Here is a 17,845-nt window from a genome sequence, read left to right as displayed (position 1 = left end):
GTGACTGTGGAGAAGCTGAACGGTAGCAGCATCGAGGACCTGGCAGGGCTCCCTGTGCACCTTCAAGATCCCCTTTGTTAACTTTGGCCCTCCATGTGCGTCTGATTTTCCTCTAAAACTTTGTTTTGGATATGGTTATTATTGTCCAAAGTTAAACTCTCGCATTGTAAAAAGTCTACTCAATGACCACCCCTCACTCAGGCTAATGATCCTCATGTGATTTATGTTGTTAAGCACAACATTGCTTAACTTCAGCCTTATTCATAAAACACAAATGCCTGTAGAAAGAAACAGAACAAAACATTCCCTTGACAAATCAGTGTCTCTCCCTCTCTCTCTCTCTCTTGCGAAATCACGCATTGCTCAACATTACGCACGTTTTCTAAGGTTTGATTGGAAAACAGCATCGACAACACAAAATCTGAAGTCTAATTAAATGCATTTCAGAGTATCTCATTGTCCTAACACAGGCTATTACTTGCCGCCCCTCCCTCGAAAACGTCACAGCTTGTGACTATAAAGTGTGAGTGAGAGTGGAGAGCGCCTGAGTGTGTTTGAGGCTGGACTGCAGGGAGATTAAGCAGAGAGACGCACCGACTCCATGAGCACAAGTGGATGGAAAGAGCCCAATGCAATGGAGACCCGCGGTGCACAGATCGGTACCCTATAAACTCAAGAAGGAGAGAAGAGAGGCTTGCATGAGACAAAGGGGAATGAAGAGTAGGATAAAGAGTTTTAATGAAGAGTTGAGATTATATTTTCCAAAATGGCACGGATTTGCTCCCATGCAAATGCGCATTTTGCAAAGATGACATAGCACTTGAGAAAATGGGAATCCTCCAGGATCAGAACTCACTCACGACCTGAATGAAAAGAGAAAAGGGATTCTATTCAAATCGGAATTTAGTTTTGTTTTGCCTTCTTTTACTTGACAAGCCTCGGTTGTGAGTGAACGCAGAGTGAAATATGAATCTGGGCAAAGCACTTCTGTTTTTCCTCCTCTCAAATTGTGTGACAATGACTTTGTCTCTATCCACTTGCACCACTGTGGACATCGACCACATAAAGAAAAAGAGAGTAGAGGCGGTCCGGGGACAGATTCTCAGTAAACTCCGGCTGACCAGTCCGCCTCAAACAACAGGTCCAAGTCAAGTGCCGTTTCAGGTTCTGGCCCTTTATAACAGCACCAAGGAGCTCATTGAGGAGCTGGGAAGAGACAGGCAGCAGAGTTGCGGACAGGATAACACGGAGACTGAGTACTATGCCAAAGAGATTTACAAGTTCAACATGATCAATGGTCCGCCAGAAAACAGTAAGTGTGTTGTTTTTAATCATGATTATCAAAGTGTCTCTTTTGCAACTCCCAACACTCACCCAATAAACTACGAACCTTTTATTTTCTAGATGTAGGTCATTAAAAATAGATAGGGTGGAGTAATTATTTTTTGACTGGCAAGATGTTTTATTTTGCCTGCGCGCCATGCAGCCAATATTTTTACTGGTACTTGATCCAAATGCCTTTGTAAACTCACTTGTGCAAATCTATTTTTTTAAAAAAAGTCTCACCTCATAAAAAACAAAAACTTTTATCTGGCTTCGATGCAAAATTCTTACAGGTGAGGTAACAATGTCAAAAACAGGGTTCTAACTTTTCCAGCTGGCGTTAAGTCCACTCTTGTCTGTGCAGCTTTTACGCACAGATGCGCCTGTGAGCAGTGGAGCGGCGCGCAAAGGAGAGGGCAAAGTAAACAGTCTAATTGGAATGAGCACCATTCCTCATACATACCTCACACCAAAGCCATGGGAACTCCAGCCTAAGTCTGACACATTCCTAAGCGAGGAAAATTCTCAGGCAGTTAAGTCTAGTATTTATTGCCAACTCCAATACCTCATTTCCATTTTCTGGCCGTGAGTTCCCCAATATTTTTCATCCACTCTTACGACTCTCCCTTCTATTTCCCTTCTATTTCTTTCTAGTAGTGAGGAGCCCGAGTAGCTCTGTGTTATGATCTAATTCCCTTGTTCATCCATATTGGTATTTCCTGTATAAACTATGGTCCATTGATTGTTCCAGAAATCAGAAACAGAAGCTCACTGAGCAGCAGAATCTCCAGAGGAAGTCAGTTTTTAAGTGGAAGAGTTGGATTTGTGCCTATTCACGGGTCAGAGGGCGGTTAGTGAATGGTGTTACCATTTTGAAATCAACAGGTGTTTATGCTGTGCCGTGACACTGAGCAGAACCTCTGCCTGTTCCAGCATTAGCCCTGAATCAAATCCATTTCACAGGTCCCACAAAGTGCCTCTGACATTCAAAATACACAGCTCAGGGTTTATCCACTGGTCAGAGGTAGCTGGAGCTCCCAAAACAAACACAGGTCTAAAGGAGTGGGATCAGTGATGGCCAGGTGCCCAGGACACATCACGCTGGTCTCATACTGTAGGCAATACTATAGGTGATAATGCAAGACATGAACTTGACTTACTACTGGCAACACTTTCTGCGCTAAGCAGTGTACCCAAGAATGATATTAACAAAATCAACAGAAGCTGCCAACATACATTAATTAGCACTTTTCTCACAATTTCCATTTTGTAATGTTAAAGAGAGCAGGGCATGTTGCTGTATGTAGGAACATAATGTCTGTCACCTTGATAATTTTGCAGTGTTGTTCATTTTCATTCCTGCTGGATATAATGAGTTTTACATTCACCGTTTTTGGAAGGTGGGAGTGTTTGGGAATATAGTCAAGTTGAGCTTTTTTTCATGCCCAGTTAAAAAGTTAAACAGAAACTTTTCTCTCATACTTGAATGCACCACTTGTTTCAGACTACTTTTCTTAGACACTACTACTAATGCAAATCAAGCCATTTATGACTAGATGAAGCATAACTGAGACTGGGCAGCAAAACATCTTTCTTTTCTGGTGCATCAGGAGGTCAGCGTGGCTCATTTTATCATCATAAACCAAATACTGCTGAAGAAATGAGATAAAGATGGAATTGAACTGAAGGTTGACCTTTGGCACAATAACATTTCTAGGAATCCACTGACGCTTGAATTAGAAAGATCATGCTTTGCGCACTGATGCGTGCAGTTTCAGTGAAATTTCAAACCGATCATTGACTCAGTGTTTGGTCAGTAAAAAATGAGGACTAGTGCTGAGGACAGCAGGGTATCTGATATAGGGGATAGTAGAAAGATGATGTCATCTGAACAAACAGAGACAGAGGTCTTTGGCCAGTTCCCAAAGAAACAGCATCTCTCTTCCCCCCCTTCAACTCCCACGCCGTTACCATTTTTGCTTCCTCATCCTTAATCAAGTGGAAAAAAATTGTTTTTCTGCAGAACAGACAGAGCTGCAGCACATTATCACATCTGCTGTAGTGACCCGCCACAGTCAATGTCTGCAACAGCAGGAAGTAGAGAAATGAGACTCCTCTCTGATGCAAAAGCAGCATCTAGGTCATGGATAACTGAAAATCGAACCATAGTAGCATGATGCAAACTGATTCTAATTTCACACACTGCTATTTGTATTAGTTAATAGAATTTGAAACTAATACATTTCCAAAGAAATCTCTGTTGTCTTTTGTAAGACCTAGACACCTCAGCTGGTTAGCACCTGCTGCCTTATGCTCCCTATTTCCTTTGTTTACCTCCACAAAGCTCTGGAGAGACTGACATCACGGACAATCCTCCGGGCAAAAGGGCAAAGAGAGGTGATTCCTGGGAGTTTTTGTCAGGGAGTTTGTGTGTCATGAGGACAGGAGAGAATCCCAGACACAGGAGCGTGAGTGTGTGTCGGGGTGGTGTGAGGTGTGGTCGATAGCGCCTGGGCGAGGCACTTTATGTGAAGCTTTTTATGTGAGCTATTCAAAACGTCTGTCCTCAGGCCTTCCTGAACAACTTTACCTCTCTAAATCCCTCATTTAAAGCCCATCAATGTTCAAATTAACTGAGTGTTAATATGAGAATGAGATCAACAGGATTTTATATGTGACTATAAATACACTTTTGCAAGCATGTTAATGAGAAAGTCCTGCAGTAAAACTAAATTCTCTAATTAGAATCTGATCTAGGAACAGTGTGTAACTTAACTAAATCAGTAGCCACAACAGTAAAATAGGTTTGTTTACTTCCATAATAAAGAGCATATTATTTCAACTAATATTTAACACGAAAAACTCAAAATCTTTCATTTTTGAGTGTATTTTACCAGTAAAAATAAGACACATGAGAAGCTTATGAGCATTAAAGTGTGCTGCTTCATATAGTTTACAGGTCAAACTCATGTCAGCATCCTGACACTCAGTCTTAAGAGCTATCATCTAAAAATTGTGGGGGTCAGAAAATTGGTGAATGTATTTCATTTTAATTATGCAAGCAATCCCCTCCACTTACCAACATGGAACAAATTACCTTTCAGACCCTTGGCAAAAATAAGCCATAATGTGAAATCCACCTAAAACCATTGCAATGGGAAAAATGAGGTCATCCAAAAGGAAACCAAAGACTTGATTAGAATTTCAAATCTCCCCTCGAAGTGGGGCTTTCCACCTTCTGTGGGGGAGGCAGAGAGGGGTAGTGGTGGGGGGGGGGGAGCAGTGAGTGAGGGGAGGAAAAGGCTACTGAGGTTTCCTCCTTATAGATTGTGTGGAAACACTGGACAGATATCTGGCTAGGGATGAATGCTGAAAAGGTCACCTATAAATAGGGAAAGTTGAATAAAAAGCTTTGTGGAAATATCAGATAATGACTGGGAGGACACTGAAATAGGATTATGGGTCAAATGGAGTACAGATACTCGGAGATGTGCAAGTTCCTTTTGCATGACACGAGAAACAACTGAACTTCTGAGTTTCCATTTATCCCAAAACAGCTTGAGGTGCAAATCATCTAAAGGTGCAGTGCCCCTTTCAACCACCAGCAAATCTGAGGCTTGGTAATAAAGCTTAAGCTTGGGGTAATAAATTAACCATGGCTTGGCTGTAAATGACTGTTTCCACTTGGCCCATAAAAAGTTTGCTATGTGCTTGTTTTGCTCAACACTGCATGTGCGTGGCCTGTTAAATTAATAAACTGTTCAATGCCATTATGGTATAAAAAGGAGAAAGGCTTCAGTACAACAGGAAGCTTTTCAGATACAATCACAATGTTGCTGAATTTGTTCATCTGATTCTGCTAAAGGTTAGCGCTCTATCACACGCACACACACACACACACACACACACACACACACAATGCATACAGCAAGTTACTGCTTGTCAAGCATGCACTTAGTGGCATTACTGTCACGATGGAGTCGCCCTCCTTGTTGCTCTCTCAGGTATTGTTCTGCTCCAGCACGTGAGCCCAAATGTTCCTCTCGGTTCCAGAGAATACTTGGCCGCTGTCCGAGCCCTCGGAGCACCTGTTGAGCTCCAGAGCTGGTGGGAGGAGGAGCACGCTGCCGTCCCACACTGCAGCCTGCTCCACCACCACACATGGGACATTTGGTTTTCATTTCATGACTTCAACTTGTTGCTAACTCGGACCGCACAAAGCATAAGCAGATGGTTCGCGGTAATGGCCCACGTCTCTGTGGAATGGACTAGAAATAGTAAAAAAAAAGCAAAAGAAAAAAAAATAGAAGGTTTGTTTTTATCTGAAACTATCAAAACTTGTAGAGGGACATCTTCTGCAATATATCAATAATCGGAAGGTAAACATGTCCACCACTGTAAGGATGTCAGTGGAAAATAAGCTTTGATAACATGTACACAGTGAGGTAACAGATGGATAAGAGCTTAAAGGGATTCTGACAAAAGCAACAACGAGAGTTCCAGTCTGATATTTAAAAAAAAAAGAAAGATATTTAATAACATCCTCTGTTGAGTCATCATTTCCTCTTTACCTGCAGATGACCTCCCCTACTGTCCTAAGGGTGTCACCTCCAAGGTATTCCGCTTCAATGTCTCCACCATGGAGAAGAACTCCACCAACTTGTTCCGCGCCGAGTTTCGAGCCCTGCGGATCCCCAACCCTGGCGCCAAGAGAAACGAGCAGAGGATTGAGCTCTACCAGGTGTGTGAACTGACCGTTCATTTCCACTGTTAGCAGAGCACAGGGGGGTAATGTGCTCCATTTCTCTTCGAAGGCTTGTGTAGGTCAGCGAGAAAGATGAAAACATTTATATTAGGGTGTCCAACTCCCTCTCTCCTCCTTTCATGCGCTGATCATTATTCCATGTGCTTACAGTGAAATGGATTCTGCATTAGGACAAATTTAAGAGCTTGCACAGCCGTCTTTAAGAAACCCTAGATTACCATTCGGCAGTTTCTTCTTTCTTAGCTGTCAATCTCAAAGCAGTTGTCCATCCTTGTTAGATCAAGTAAGGTGTTATGCTTTCAACAGGGGATTTATAGATCCCCACCTGCATTTGTGTTTTTATGAGCATTTTTTCATGAAGTTTTAGAGCATGCTTCTGTTAGATGTCTGTGTGTGTGGGGTGGCAAAGATGGATTTTTTTTTTTTTTTGCTCGGTTTCCTCATTAATCTCCCGTGAGAGACTAGGAGTAATGATCAGGTTCCAACATTTCCTGCCAGGGAGACAAGCGTCTCCGGACTGCATACCGCCTCTGAGGCAAAGCTCTGGCCGGCGCTGAATACAGACTGTCAGGCCCTCAGATTGTTTCCAGGGGCCTAGGAGGAGATAGAGGCAGGGTCACCCACCGGGGGAGTAAATGGAGCTGCATGCTCGCCCCCACACTTTTCAGGCTAGAGCTGATTGGCAGAGGGCTGACGCTGGCAGTCCTGTGGTCCCTCGTTCCCACAGGAAGGCAGATTAGATCCTGACAATGTTCAGGAACCTGGTTATCCATACTGTGGGGCTAAGTGCTCATACCCACCACCCAAACACACACATTTCTCACTGCAGATAAACACCTTTGTTCAGAGAGGTGCTGATGGAGGTAGGAATGTCTGAACCACACTGTTGCACTTTCCTCCAACTGCAGTTTTGTATATTTGGGGTCTCGACATGATAACACAGTTAGGGCATGAATTCCCGCAGAGATACCTGCAACCCTGCTTTTTTAACTGCCTGACACTGCATCTGGGAGCCCGGCTAAAGTCAAAGTTTGAACTGCTGATGTGAAGGACAGCCAGGTTCTCATTGGCAGGAGGGTAACACGCAGGCATTAACTTGCAAAATGGGGATATCAACACAGGGAGTCACTTTTTCCATGAGGAGTAGACATTTGGCCCAAGGCATCCTGGAGAGTCTGGCTCAGACAGCTCTGTTTCTGTGTGTGTGTGCAAAAGAAAGAGTTTATGCAGCTGGGTCACATTTTCATCTTTCCTCGCAGATCCTCCAGAAAGACGACCCCAAAGCCAAACAGCGCTACATTGGGGGCAAGAACGTCCTGACCAAGGGAACGCCTGAGTGGGTCTCCTTTGATGTAACAGAGACAGTCAGAGAGTGGCTGATGTATCGACGTGAGTGGGACACATCGCAAGTTTTCCTTGCATCACACCTTATTACATATCCTGCCAAAGAGCACTGGTTCATTTGAAATGAAGGATAGCGGCCTCAGGGAAAAAAATGTCAGCTCCTTACACTTCTCTGCTCTTGTTTCCCTCTCAGAGACCAATCTGGGCCTGGAGATCAGTGTGCATTGTCCCTGCCACACTTTCAGGCCCAATGGTGACATCATTGAGAATGCCAGTGAGTTGCTGGAGGTCAAGTTCAAAGGTGAGAGTGCATTTAATAACTCAGTGATTGTAGGTTTGTATCAGCAAGCTTGTTTGTTTGTTTGTCATGACCTGCCTTACTCAGTCAGGGGGGCATGAAGGTGTTAATAAACAACATTGGTTCCAAATTGGGAATCAAACAGACACATTTATATAAACCTAAACCTAACCTAAAGAAAGATCTCTAAAGTGAGGATGGCTTTTGTATGAATAATTAAAACCAATCTGAATAGTATTGGTTAGAGTTGATTAGGTAGTACTAGTCAGTCAAGATTCTTAGCTGTCACGTGTGGGGTGTCACTACATCATGAGAAGACATTTATTCATTTTCTTGAGATGCTTCATATTTAGCGTACAGACATGAAAGTGGTATCAAGGTTCTTATCTAACTTAAGAAAGCCAATATTACACTAAATGGCAAATTTTAAATATCTTGCGTATCTCTCTCCTAGATTAATCTTCTGCTTCATCATCTTCATTGTAAAATTGGGAATCAATAACTCTGAATTTCACTCTGACTACATTTGTCCTGTTTTAAAAGCACATCTCCATCATAATCTCGCCTGTCATGCCGGTTTCCAGCATTTTCTTGTATTGTCCTGTCCCTACAGCCAAACTGTGGTCATGTGCTGTCCACTTTTGATCTCTCGCACAGAAAGGATGTTCAGCCAGCTTGTATTTATGATTGAAAGCCAGATAACATTTATTTCCGTTTAATTTCTGTTTGATTTGTCTAATGTTCTAGATAGGCATCTCATTTTTGTTGAAAATTTTGATTTATTCTCATTAGAGCTATTGAGGGATTGCTAGTTTTAGGATGATTTGCCATAGCGGGTCTCAGGACGTAGTATAAACTGTCATACTAGAAGTTTGTTTTTGCTTCCAGTTTTAGTTTATAGTGCCTCTTTCAGATGTTTTCCCAATTTCCTCCACTATTTTTGGATTATTAGTTATTATTTAAACATGAGAGGATATTGGCAGGCATTGGTTGGCCTCTGTTACTGTTGAATACGGTTCTATAAAACTCTTTATGCAGGGCCTCTATAGGATACTGCATCTGGTGTTGGCGGAGTGGACTCTATACTTTGCTTGTACAGTACAAATGGCAGAGGATTTGATGATGGTCCATATATTTTAGATTAAACTCTAATTTCTGTTTTCTGGATTCTTTTCTTAAGTTGCATAAAAGGTTCTTTTGTTTCATTGCGTTCATTTGCCAAATAAAAGATACCTCAGGCGTTGATTTCGTTCTTAGCCACTCATTGTGCAAAGTATGTTGCAGTGCAAAGGTTCCTAGAACGAATAATATAACAACAACACTCACTATACACTCCGGATTATGAAAAAGTTTTATCATCATGACCTTTTAATCCTGTCATCAACATGTTCCTCTAGCATCAGTACCTATTGAGGTCTTCTTGGTAAGATAATGGGTTTCCTTTCTAAGAGGAAGAGAGAGACACAGAGCATGGGAATACAATTGATCTGGTATCTCACTTAGCACTGGGGCCCCCGGGCCCTCGGCCCTGGGAACACTCCCGACTGGCTTGGCCACAAGGAATGTGCTGCCACGGCGCTCAGACGCTTGGCCCCGAATTAAAGAGAGGCGTACATATCCACCAGCAGCATCTCTCCTGAGATATCCACTGCTTTAACTATCAGGGGTAGATTGGATGAGCAGACGCAGGCCCAGGGGGGAGGAAAGAAGGAAGTGAGGAACCAGTGCTGAATAAGGAGAAGGATGAAAAGTGAGCCAAAAATGAGTGAAGCACTGCCTGGATATTACAATATCCTTCTGTTAAAGTTACAGTTGACTACACTGATTAGAGAGAAGTTGTGGTTCCACTGAAGTCAGCTCTTGAAGCGCGGTCATCTTCAAATCTTCTGTAATTTTGCGCAGCTTTTCCTTGTATTCTCCGGACTAACTGACTCACTCCTGCAGGTATGGAAGCGGACTATGATGATCAGAGAAAAAAACAAAAGGAGCAGCTCTACCCCCACCTCATCCTCATGATGCTCCCTTCCCACAGGCTGGATGCCCAGTCCTCCTCCCGCAGGCGCAAGCGGGCACTTGACACCAATTACTGCTTCAAGTAAGGAACTTTTCCTCGTCCTGGAAAAAATGTTCATTGTGTTTAACTAAATAATTTCTCTGGCTGCACCTGCTCAGTTTTGAAGATTTGAACACGAAGCTAGTTAATGCATTACAAATTAAAATTACCGTCTTGCAGGTGGGGGGTATATTGTCAGGTATTATACCAGCCAAGACAACATGAAATGGAAATATCAGCTGTCACGTCTCACAGATGGCAGAGAAAAACAGTACCTGGGCAGAGAATACATAGAATAAGCTTGTTAATCACCTAGACGAGCATGACAGAGGTATTAGTCGATACAAGTTGGGATCTGTCCCAGTACTAGCACACGCTACCTCCTCTTACACGCCGACTCCACAGCTCTGGATTTCCTCTGTCAGACTGACAAGACACCTGGGCTGACTCCAAGAGGGAAAATAAGGGCACACCTTTGAGTGGAATTTCTAAACCTCTTTCTATAGCTATGAGGTCACAGAGAGTAAAATGTATACAACTCTTAAAATTGTGTGTTATCTGTAAAAACAAAGTGTGTAATCCTCTCTGTCGTCTCCTGTCTGCAGCAATTATGAGGAGAAGTGCTGTGTGCGACCACTATATATTAATTTCCGTCAGGATTTGGGATGGAGGTGGATCCATCAGCCTGAAGGGTACTATGCGAACTTCTGCTCTGGTCCATGTCCTTACCTGCGCAGTGCAGACACCACCCACAGCACGGTGAGGCAAAGTACCACAACACGTTAAACTTATGAATCTGTTAGGCTATTTCGTCGCTGATCCCTGTTTCCTCCTGTTCTTTCCTCCATAGCTGCTGAGCCTGTACAACACTATGAACCCCGAAGCATCCGCGTCACCCTGCTGTGTTCCTCAGGACTTAGAGCCCCTCACTATCCTTTACTACGTGGGTCGCTCCCCTAAAGTCGAGCAGCTCTCAAACATGGTGGTCAAGTCCTGCAAGTGCAGCTAGGCTTCAGGGCCCCGGTGAGAGACGTGGGATGTGACGGCTCCCAGCACTACTCAGGAGCGGGTATGAGAGGTTAAAGGGGAGCGCGGTACAGTTCTCTCCTCCCTGAGTCCCTCCAACCCCTGCTTCAGCCTTGCCCAAGCTCTCTCTTCAAAATCAAAGATGCAGTCCACCACTTTCCTCTAAAATCATTGGCAGCATTTACCCAGAAGACTCGTCAAACACCACTTTACTAACGCTCTCAAACCCGTCGGGCCTCTTCAGCGATCGCCTTGTTTGTCATGTTTCTTTCATATTCCAGCATTTTGAAGAGCCTGTACCTCAGTGTTATGACAATGAAAGAGGAACAGAGCGATAATTATCTTACCGGGAGGGATGCGGACTGAACTCAGCGTGATAGGAATACGTCAAAGAGGGTGAAACAAAAATAATCATTTGTTGAGAGCAAACACATCCCCCGGCCCTGATACACAGGACACCTTCGAACATCCGAGCTGGAAACTGACGCTGTGCACGCCACAGCTCCCAACACTGTTTTGTTTAGGATGAAATAATGCTGTTAAATAAAAATGACCTTAGGAAAAAAGAAAACATGCTGGAAACCAACCTTTATTTCAAAGTAGTATTTCCATGGTTCTGTTTACCTCTGTAATACAACAGGATGGTGATTCCAGGGATCGTTTTTTGTTTTTAAAGTGAAGCCTTTCTGTTGTATGAGATGATGTATGTCACTAAGTGAACACTTAACTTAGATCACGAACTGTAAATGTTTTTCTTATTACTCTTGGAAACACCTTTTTTTTTTATTAAAACATGGACAGTTGGATAGAACTGTTCTATTTTCATTTTTTTCTGAGTTTTCTTTTTTTTTGTATTAAATATTTTAGAGCACTTTATTTCAGAGGGTAATAGATTACATTCAGATGACCAAAGTAAAAAAAAAAAAAAAAATCAAAGTCCAGTGATTGCCAACTTCCAGTGTAAAGCATGTGTGGTGAGCAAATACATTTACTGACATGATCAGCATGTTTTAATGTTTTCTGTTGTTTGATACAGACTGCCGAGATGATTCCAAAAAAACTTATTACATCTCCATGCATGTGTGTTGTGAACAATCAGCAACAAAACAGATTAAATGACTGACTGTAAACAACTCTGTATCACCACATGAGAATATAGACATTGATTTGGACTCCTGTTGGATTCTTGTAATACGGCATGCACTGGCTTTAACAGCAGTAAATCCACAACATGAAGTTTAACATCGATCGCAACAAACAAACAAAAAAAGAAAGAAATACAATCAAGTATATTAAAACCAGGTCTGTTGTACTGCATTGGAAACTACAATCTGTGCAAAGTCACTGCGATGATAATCATCAGACGATATGACAAAGACATGCATGAAATTCAAGTATTTTCTGACAAAGACATCATAAACATAAGCTGAATCTCTTCATATATAACAGATATGTTTTATTCTATTAACACGCCCTGAGTGAACTCACTATATGGTCCCTAGCAACAGACTATTCACAACGATATTGTTCTGCTGGTGCAGCGTTAACCTTCATTGTAAGCAAGGCTTTGCATAACCATAATCCTTCTTTATGTTATGCTTCAAGCTACAGAAACGGCCGAAAAGGCCTTTTGGTAGACAGTGAACAGTGAATAAATACTGAAGCAATAACAATGATTTACTTAATATTAATATTAAAATTTGGTCCATCCAAAGGAATACAACATCAACATCTCAACAGTTTACAGGAACAATCACAAGCCAACTGTACTCTTGATTCTTTAAACACCCCAGCAACAGCATTACATTGTTCTTGTAAACAGGGAACAAGGCAGCAACCAAGCATATTCAAGATCAAACAATATTTTTTAGGGCCTCTGAGCAAAAGATGCAATATTTTAACACATCCTTTGGCAATGGCCATAGAGTCAGACTTGGCAGAAATTTGGCTTCCAACAAGCACAGGGATGCCAGAAACGGCACATGAAAGGAACTCCTCGGCATGCAAGCAAGATGAGAAGCTGCTCAGACAACCTCTACAATACTCGTCAAAACCTTTTATTAGCAAAAAAAAAACACCATCACCTTTTTAGGAAGATAAAAATCAACAATGAATGACTGACGGTGGACACGGCATTCATGCATGAGTAAAGAAGAAAGTGTCGAATCCCACTGGGGCTTGAAGAACCATCTGCTGAAGGATGTCTGTCAGTGAAATCTTCACGTGGCATCAGTAGCATGGAGAGAATGAGGGCGGACAACTGTTGGTATATAGACTGGGTGAAGCCAAAGGGGATGAGGGGGAAGGTGGGGTGGGGGGTTAGGGAGCTGAAAAGGCCAACTGATGTTGAGCTGCGCAACAAAATCCCAACCTGCGTCAAAGCTGGGCATTCCTGGCCGTCGTGGACCATCCTCTCGCATGTCTGTGGCTGTATCACAGAGAAGTTAATAGGGCCCTGTTCGATGTCTGGCATGCTTTCATCTGTTGCTGTTGTCCTTTCCCAGAATACACCTCTGTGAGGATGTAGTTACATGCAGAGACACCTGTCAGGCCAGCAGAGGGGCAGGACATGCCTCTGGTCGCCTTCCTGTCATCTGTGACTGGGCTCCTGGCCCTGGAACAGCTTGTGGTACACAGAAAGACCTGGGAAACAGCAGATGAAAGTAAAATTAATTTTAAAAAAGGTGGAAGGGCAGCACAAGGTCCCCCTCCCCACCTGTGTGTGCACAAACAGAAACGTTTAGGTCAATCCTGAAAGAGTTTTACTTCAAAAGAATTCACTTAAAACCCTCCCCGTGAATGTTTTGTTGATCTTTTTAATCATTCGCGGTCAAGGTTGTTCCCAGCGGATCTTCTCAGTGCTTAGCCTTTTGTCCGGCTGTCCCCTTATTCTCATTCCTCTCACTCCTCATCCTATCGGCTGGCGCCCGGCCAGCCCTCCAGCAAAAAAAAGGGCTTCCAAGTACAGTTAGAGCTGCCGTGTTTGTGCTCCCAAACAGTATTCCCTTTCATTGCCTTTCTGCACACTCTGTTTATATTGGTGCTCTTTTACACCGTGGGGCCTGACTGAGCTAAAGAACGAAAACATCTCCCTAACTTCCAATCCGATGACATGACCCGCTGGAAGCAGCTTCCTCTAGCTCAGCAAAAGAAAGATGAAGGGACAAAATTCTCTGGTGTCCCACTCCAAATGATGTCAGCGGTTTGTTCAATGGCAAATTAACCCCAAAGGTCTAACAAGTGGAACACAATAAGAGAACAATCAGCTATCTAACTGAATTATCTCAGGACCTTTGCAACACTCAGTTACGAAGGAATCTAAAATCAAACACTGTTGTTATAACATACATTTGACTTCATCTACTAGTAACATACACAATAAAATACATTGTTAAAGTGATTCACCAATCAAACATCCAATAACTTACATAAAATATCTGAAATGGGGATGACAGCCAATAACTACCTTCCTTTCCCAACAAGGCACCACACAGTCTTATTTTGATAGAGAGAGAGGCCTAAGCTATCCGTCCTGACATGATCAGACTCCCATTAAAATGGCACAAGTGCAGCATTCATTTCCTCCTTAAACTGAAGGCAATAAATCTCCTCAGTCACCAGCTGTGGAGCTTCAAGGCTTCAAGGGAATCATTGTAAAACACATGTGGTCGATATAATCTAGGTTTGTAAGCTTTGATAGGTCCTCATCAAAACCCCTCCCCTCGTCCCGTGTCAAAAGTGAACACAGAAGGAGTAGGGAAGGAAAGAGGGGGGGGGGAATGAGGCGAGCGAGCAGGAAAAGAAGTTTTCAGAGGATAAAGGCAGAGCTGTATGAGCAAAGAGAGGAAGAGATTAAGAGAGCGCACAAGAGAGAGATAAAGGGAGAGTGTGATTAATGATGGTTGACAGCTGATCATAGAGAATGCTCTCCATTTGGACCCTGCTCTAACTCCCTGTCAGAGTCAATCAGTGAAACTCAGTCATCTTGCTACAAAGGTACACTGAGCAGGCAGAAAGACCTGACGCACTTGTAAGCTCCACAAAGGCTGTGCCCCTTTCAATAACACCCTCCTCCCCCCAAAAACACCACAGTGAGTCTCTGTTCAACTCCCAGTCCCATTCATGGTTAAAAAAAAGCTAACTGGTTTTGGTACTGGTATTTTTTTCTTCTTCTTCTTCTTCTTCTTCTTCTCTTTGGTTCAGTCAAGCATCTCCCCCACCCTTTGCGTCCTGAACGACGGAAAAAATGCATTCATGAAATTCAGGAGCTTCTCCCAACGGATCCAGTTACAGTAATTGATGAGTTTATAAGATGTTTGTTAACCTAAGCCAGCCTTCATAGTTTGGGGGGAAGAGGGAGAATGAGAAGAAATGTTCTGGTCAAAGACACGCACACTCATTTTTAGTGTGTGTGTGTGTGTGTGTGTGTGTCTGGGTGGTGCACAGCTACTGTGTTTTTCCGACAAGCTGATCTCTGGGACGGCTCGACTGTGACACTCACATGATGTGATGAATGGTATGATTTGCTAATGCTAATGTATAGTAGGTCTGTGGAAAGAAAGAAAAAAAAAAAAAAAGCCCCTTGATCAGGCAAGCGTGTGCATCGGCGCAAACTGCTTAATATCACTGTTACTGCAATAAGCTCAACACTTCGCTCAGGATGGAAAGAGCTGTGGAAATAAGGGCAGGGTGACAGGGGCACACGTGAGTACATGCACACACAATCGCAGTGCATTGCCAGTAATAAACTTAGCAAAGCCTCAGCTACACTTTTCAGTCTCCCGGGTACGACCGGACAGCCCTTTTTGGCGGACGGACAGTAATTAAGGCTGCGTAGGAATGACCAACAGATGGGAATGCCCGGACAGTTCCCATCACTGGATCTCATTACAGAAGAAAGATGTCATCACTGTTATGCCTCTTTATCCTTCAGCAGTAATCTGACCTCTAGTCTTGGACACATACAGACGACATGATCAAACAGAAAATTACCACACTGGAATGTTGCTCTATTCCCATTCAGATCTGGCTGCATCAACTCCGCTTGGCACCTTAACTCTAACTTAAGCGGGTCATGGCACAAGTCATTGTAATATAATAACCAATAAGTATCCTCACTTGTACTCTTCTAACAAGGTTGCAATTAAAGTTTGTACACTGTTCATCATCGTGACAATGTAGTTATCTTTTACAGTGCGCAAAATACATTTACACATCCTGCACATCACTGAGCAAGAAGGAGGTGGCTAAAAATATCCGGTGGTGTTTATTAGTCCTCCATGGGGAATGTCCACTATGCCTGGCTGTAATCACTGACACTGGCACAGAGAGGGCATAACTCCTCCCCCACCCTGTTTCCTGAGGACTACAGCACCAACAGGCCAAGTTACAACACAGTACTGCAGCATCAGACCCACCTGTTTTACCGCAGATGGCTTCATAGGCCGTATGCTGGCCGCTGGACACACTTCCACTGGCTGAACTCTCTGCCGATGTCTGCCTGTTAATCAAACACAAAATAAGTGTCAGTGATGAACAAGAAGATCAAGTTATGGTGAGAAACTGTATCTGAAAAAGCAAAGATTATCTCCACAGTCTGGATCTGGAAGAATTCAGGACACATCACTATGGATTTATACGAGTGTATTGTTCCACTTTCAGAGCTGAATATTTAAATAAAGATATAAAATAAGACTGTTTGAGCTTATGTATGTGTGAGTGTGGTATCTGATCTGAAAAGCAGAGTCGACTTCAAATATTCAGTGTGTATTCAGTGGAGGCTCGTGGGGGTTAAGTGTTTACAGAGTGTCTCTCATGAGCTATTGTGACACAAAGGAGGCAAATTCCTGCTCCTTGTCCTGGGTGATGTGATTTTCACATTGGCAAGATTACTGTGGTGATTACTGACTATGTGTACCTAGCGTGCATTGGCTACATACGCAATCTTTCTTATTGGGGGGATAGTTAGTGCAGCAGTAAATATTTATATGTTTATCCCACAGGGCTTCACACAGAGGTCTGGAGATCATAGTCAAGGAATCACATAGCCACACAGCAAATACAGTGTTTTCACAGAGTAAACCATTATAAGAACTGGTGGGGCGTAGAGCGGGAGCAGACACGTCTGTAACCTTATACATTAAATCTGTTAAGCATTTTTTAGGGGGAACAATAAATAAAGCTTAGCTGGCATTAACCTCTCGCCCCATAACAGCAGCTTGCCAAAGGAGCATTAACAAGGTAATGAGGGTACACACTGCCTCCTTGTAAGGGGCTGCACAGTTGTTCTTTCATACCATTACACAACCACAAATAGAACTGGCCCACTTTAAGCGTGGCATACCTCCACAGGAAGCGACTCCTTTCATATTGGAAAAAGAAAAAAAGAAAAAACTTGACCTCTGGGTTCTTCACATCACTTTCTTTGTCAACAGTCTCTCACTCTGTCACTTCGAGAGTCAGGCTGCAGCCAGAAGCACTGTAGGTGAGAACAACATCTGAACTTGCACTACGTCCAGATGACACAAAGTTGAAATTTTCACACTGCTCACAGACAGCTGAAGAGTTTATGTAAACATAGCTGATGTGCAGTTTTCGGTGCATTCGGCTCACTACCATGTCTTAATGTTATTCAGCCTGACCAAGGGGTGTAAAGATTTAACCATAAACACACATTTGGCAGCTTCTGTGTGTATACAGTATCCTGTGAAAATAACTACTGTTGTGGCTGATTAATAGGGAGTGAAAGCAGCAGCGAGGCTGACATTAATGGTACTGCTGTAATTGTCACCCTATTAGTAATGCCACACGACAGCCTGGGTTTCCGTAGTTACAGCTGGGCCTCGCCAAACCTTGCAAACAAAATACCAAACAGGCTCATTTATTTGTGTTACAAATTGGTCCTTTCAAAGCCTTCACTGAAGTCATACCACTCTGAGTCCTTGCAGCCCCTCGGGTTGGCAGCTGTGGTATGTTGATAGACCAGAGAGCCCTGCCCTGCTGAGCAGATACCAGCATGAAGCACGTTTGGTACAAG

General features: G+C 43.1%; 2 protein-coding genes across 9 annotated transcripts in view; one reads left to right on the top strand and one right to left on the bottom strand.

The window, feature by feature from the left end:
- Positions 1–549: 549 nt before the first annotated feature.
- On the top strand, positions 550–12,884 carry tgfb3 (transforming growth factor, beta 3). Its single transcript, XM_010733855.3, has 7 exons — positions 550–1,312; positions 5,901–6,064; positions 7,348–7,477; positions 7,626–7,733; positions 9,675–9,825; positions 10,389–10,542; positions 10,634–12,884. Exons 1-7 carry the CDS (start codon positions 967–969, stop codon positions 10,790–10,792), a joined length of 1,212 nt encoding a protein of 403 aa, XP_010732157.1. The 5' UTR covers positions 550–966; the 3' UTR covers positions 10,793–12,884.
- Positions 11,802–17,845, bottom strand: part of ttll5 (tubulin tyrosine ligase-like family, member 5) — a 47,150-nt gene continuing 41,106 nt past the window's right edge. For 7 of the 8 annotated variants that reach the window (XM_027274606.1, XM_027274611.1, XM_027274612.1 and 4 more), the window contains 2 exons: positions 16,227–16,309; positions 14,921–15,039 (listed from right to left, as the gene is read on the bottom strand). In XM_027274606.1, the coding sequence (XP_027130407.1) occupies positions 14,936–15,039; positions 16,227–16,309 (187 nt within the window). In that variant the 3' untranslated portion in view covers positions 14,921–14,935. Of the gene's footprint in view, positions 13,453–14,920; positions 15,040–16,226; positions 16,310–17,845 lie in introns of those variants that run through there. The other variant, XM_019273043.2, reaches the window with a different exon arrangement.

Source organism: Larimichthys crocea, chromosome XXIV (genome assembly GCF_000972845.2).
Source record: "Larimichthys crocea isolate SSNF chromosome XXIV, L_crocea_2.0, whole genome shotgun sequence".
In the NCBI taxonomy this organism is placed as follows: domain Eukaryota; kingdom Metazoa; phylum Chordata; class Actinopteri; family Sciaenidae; genus Larimichthys; species Larimichthys crocea.
This window is presented reverse-complemented; position numbering and strand designations above follow the sequence as displayed.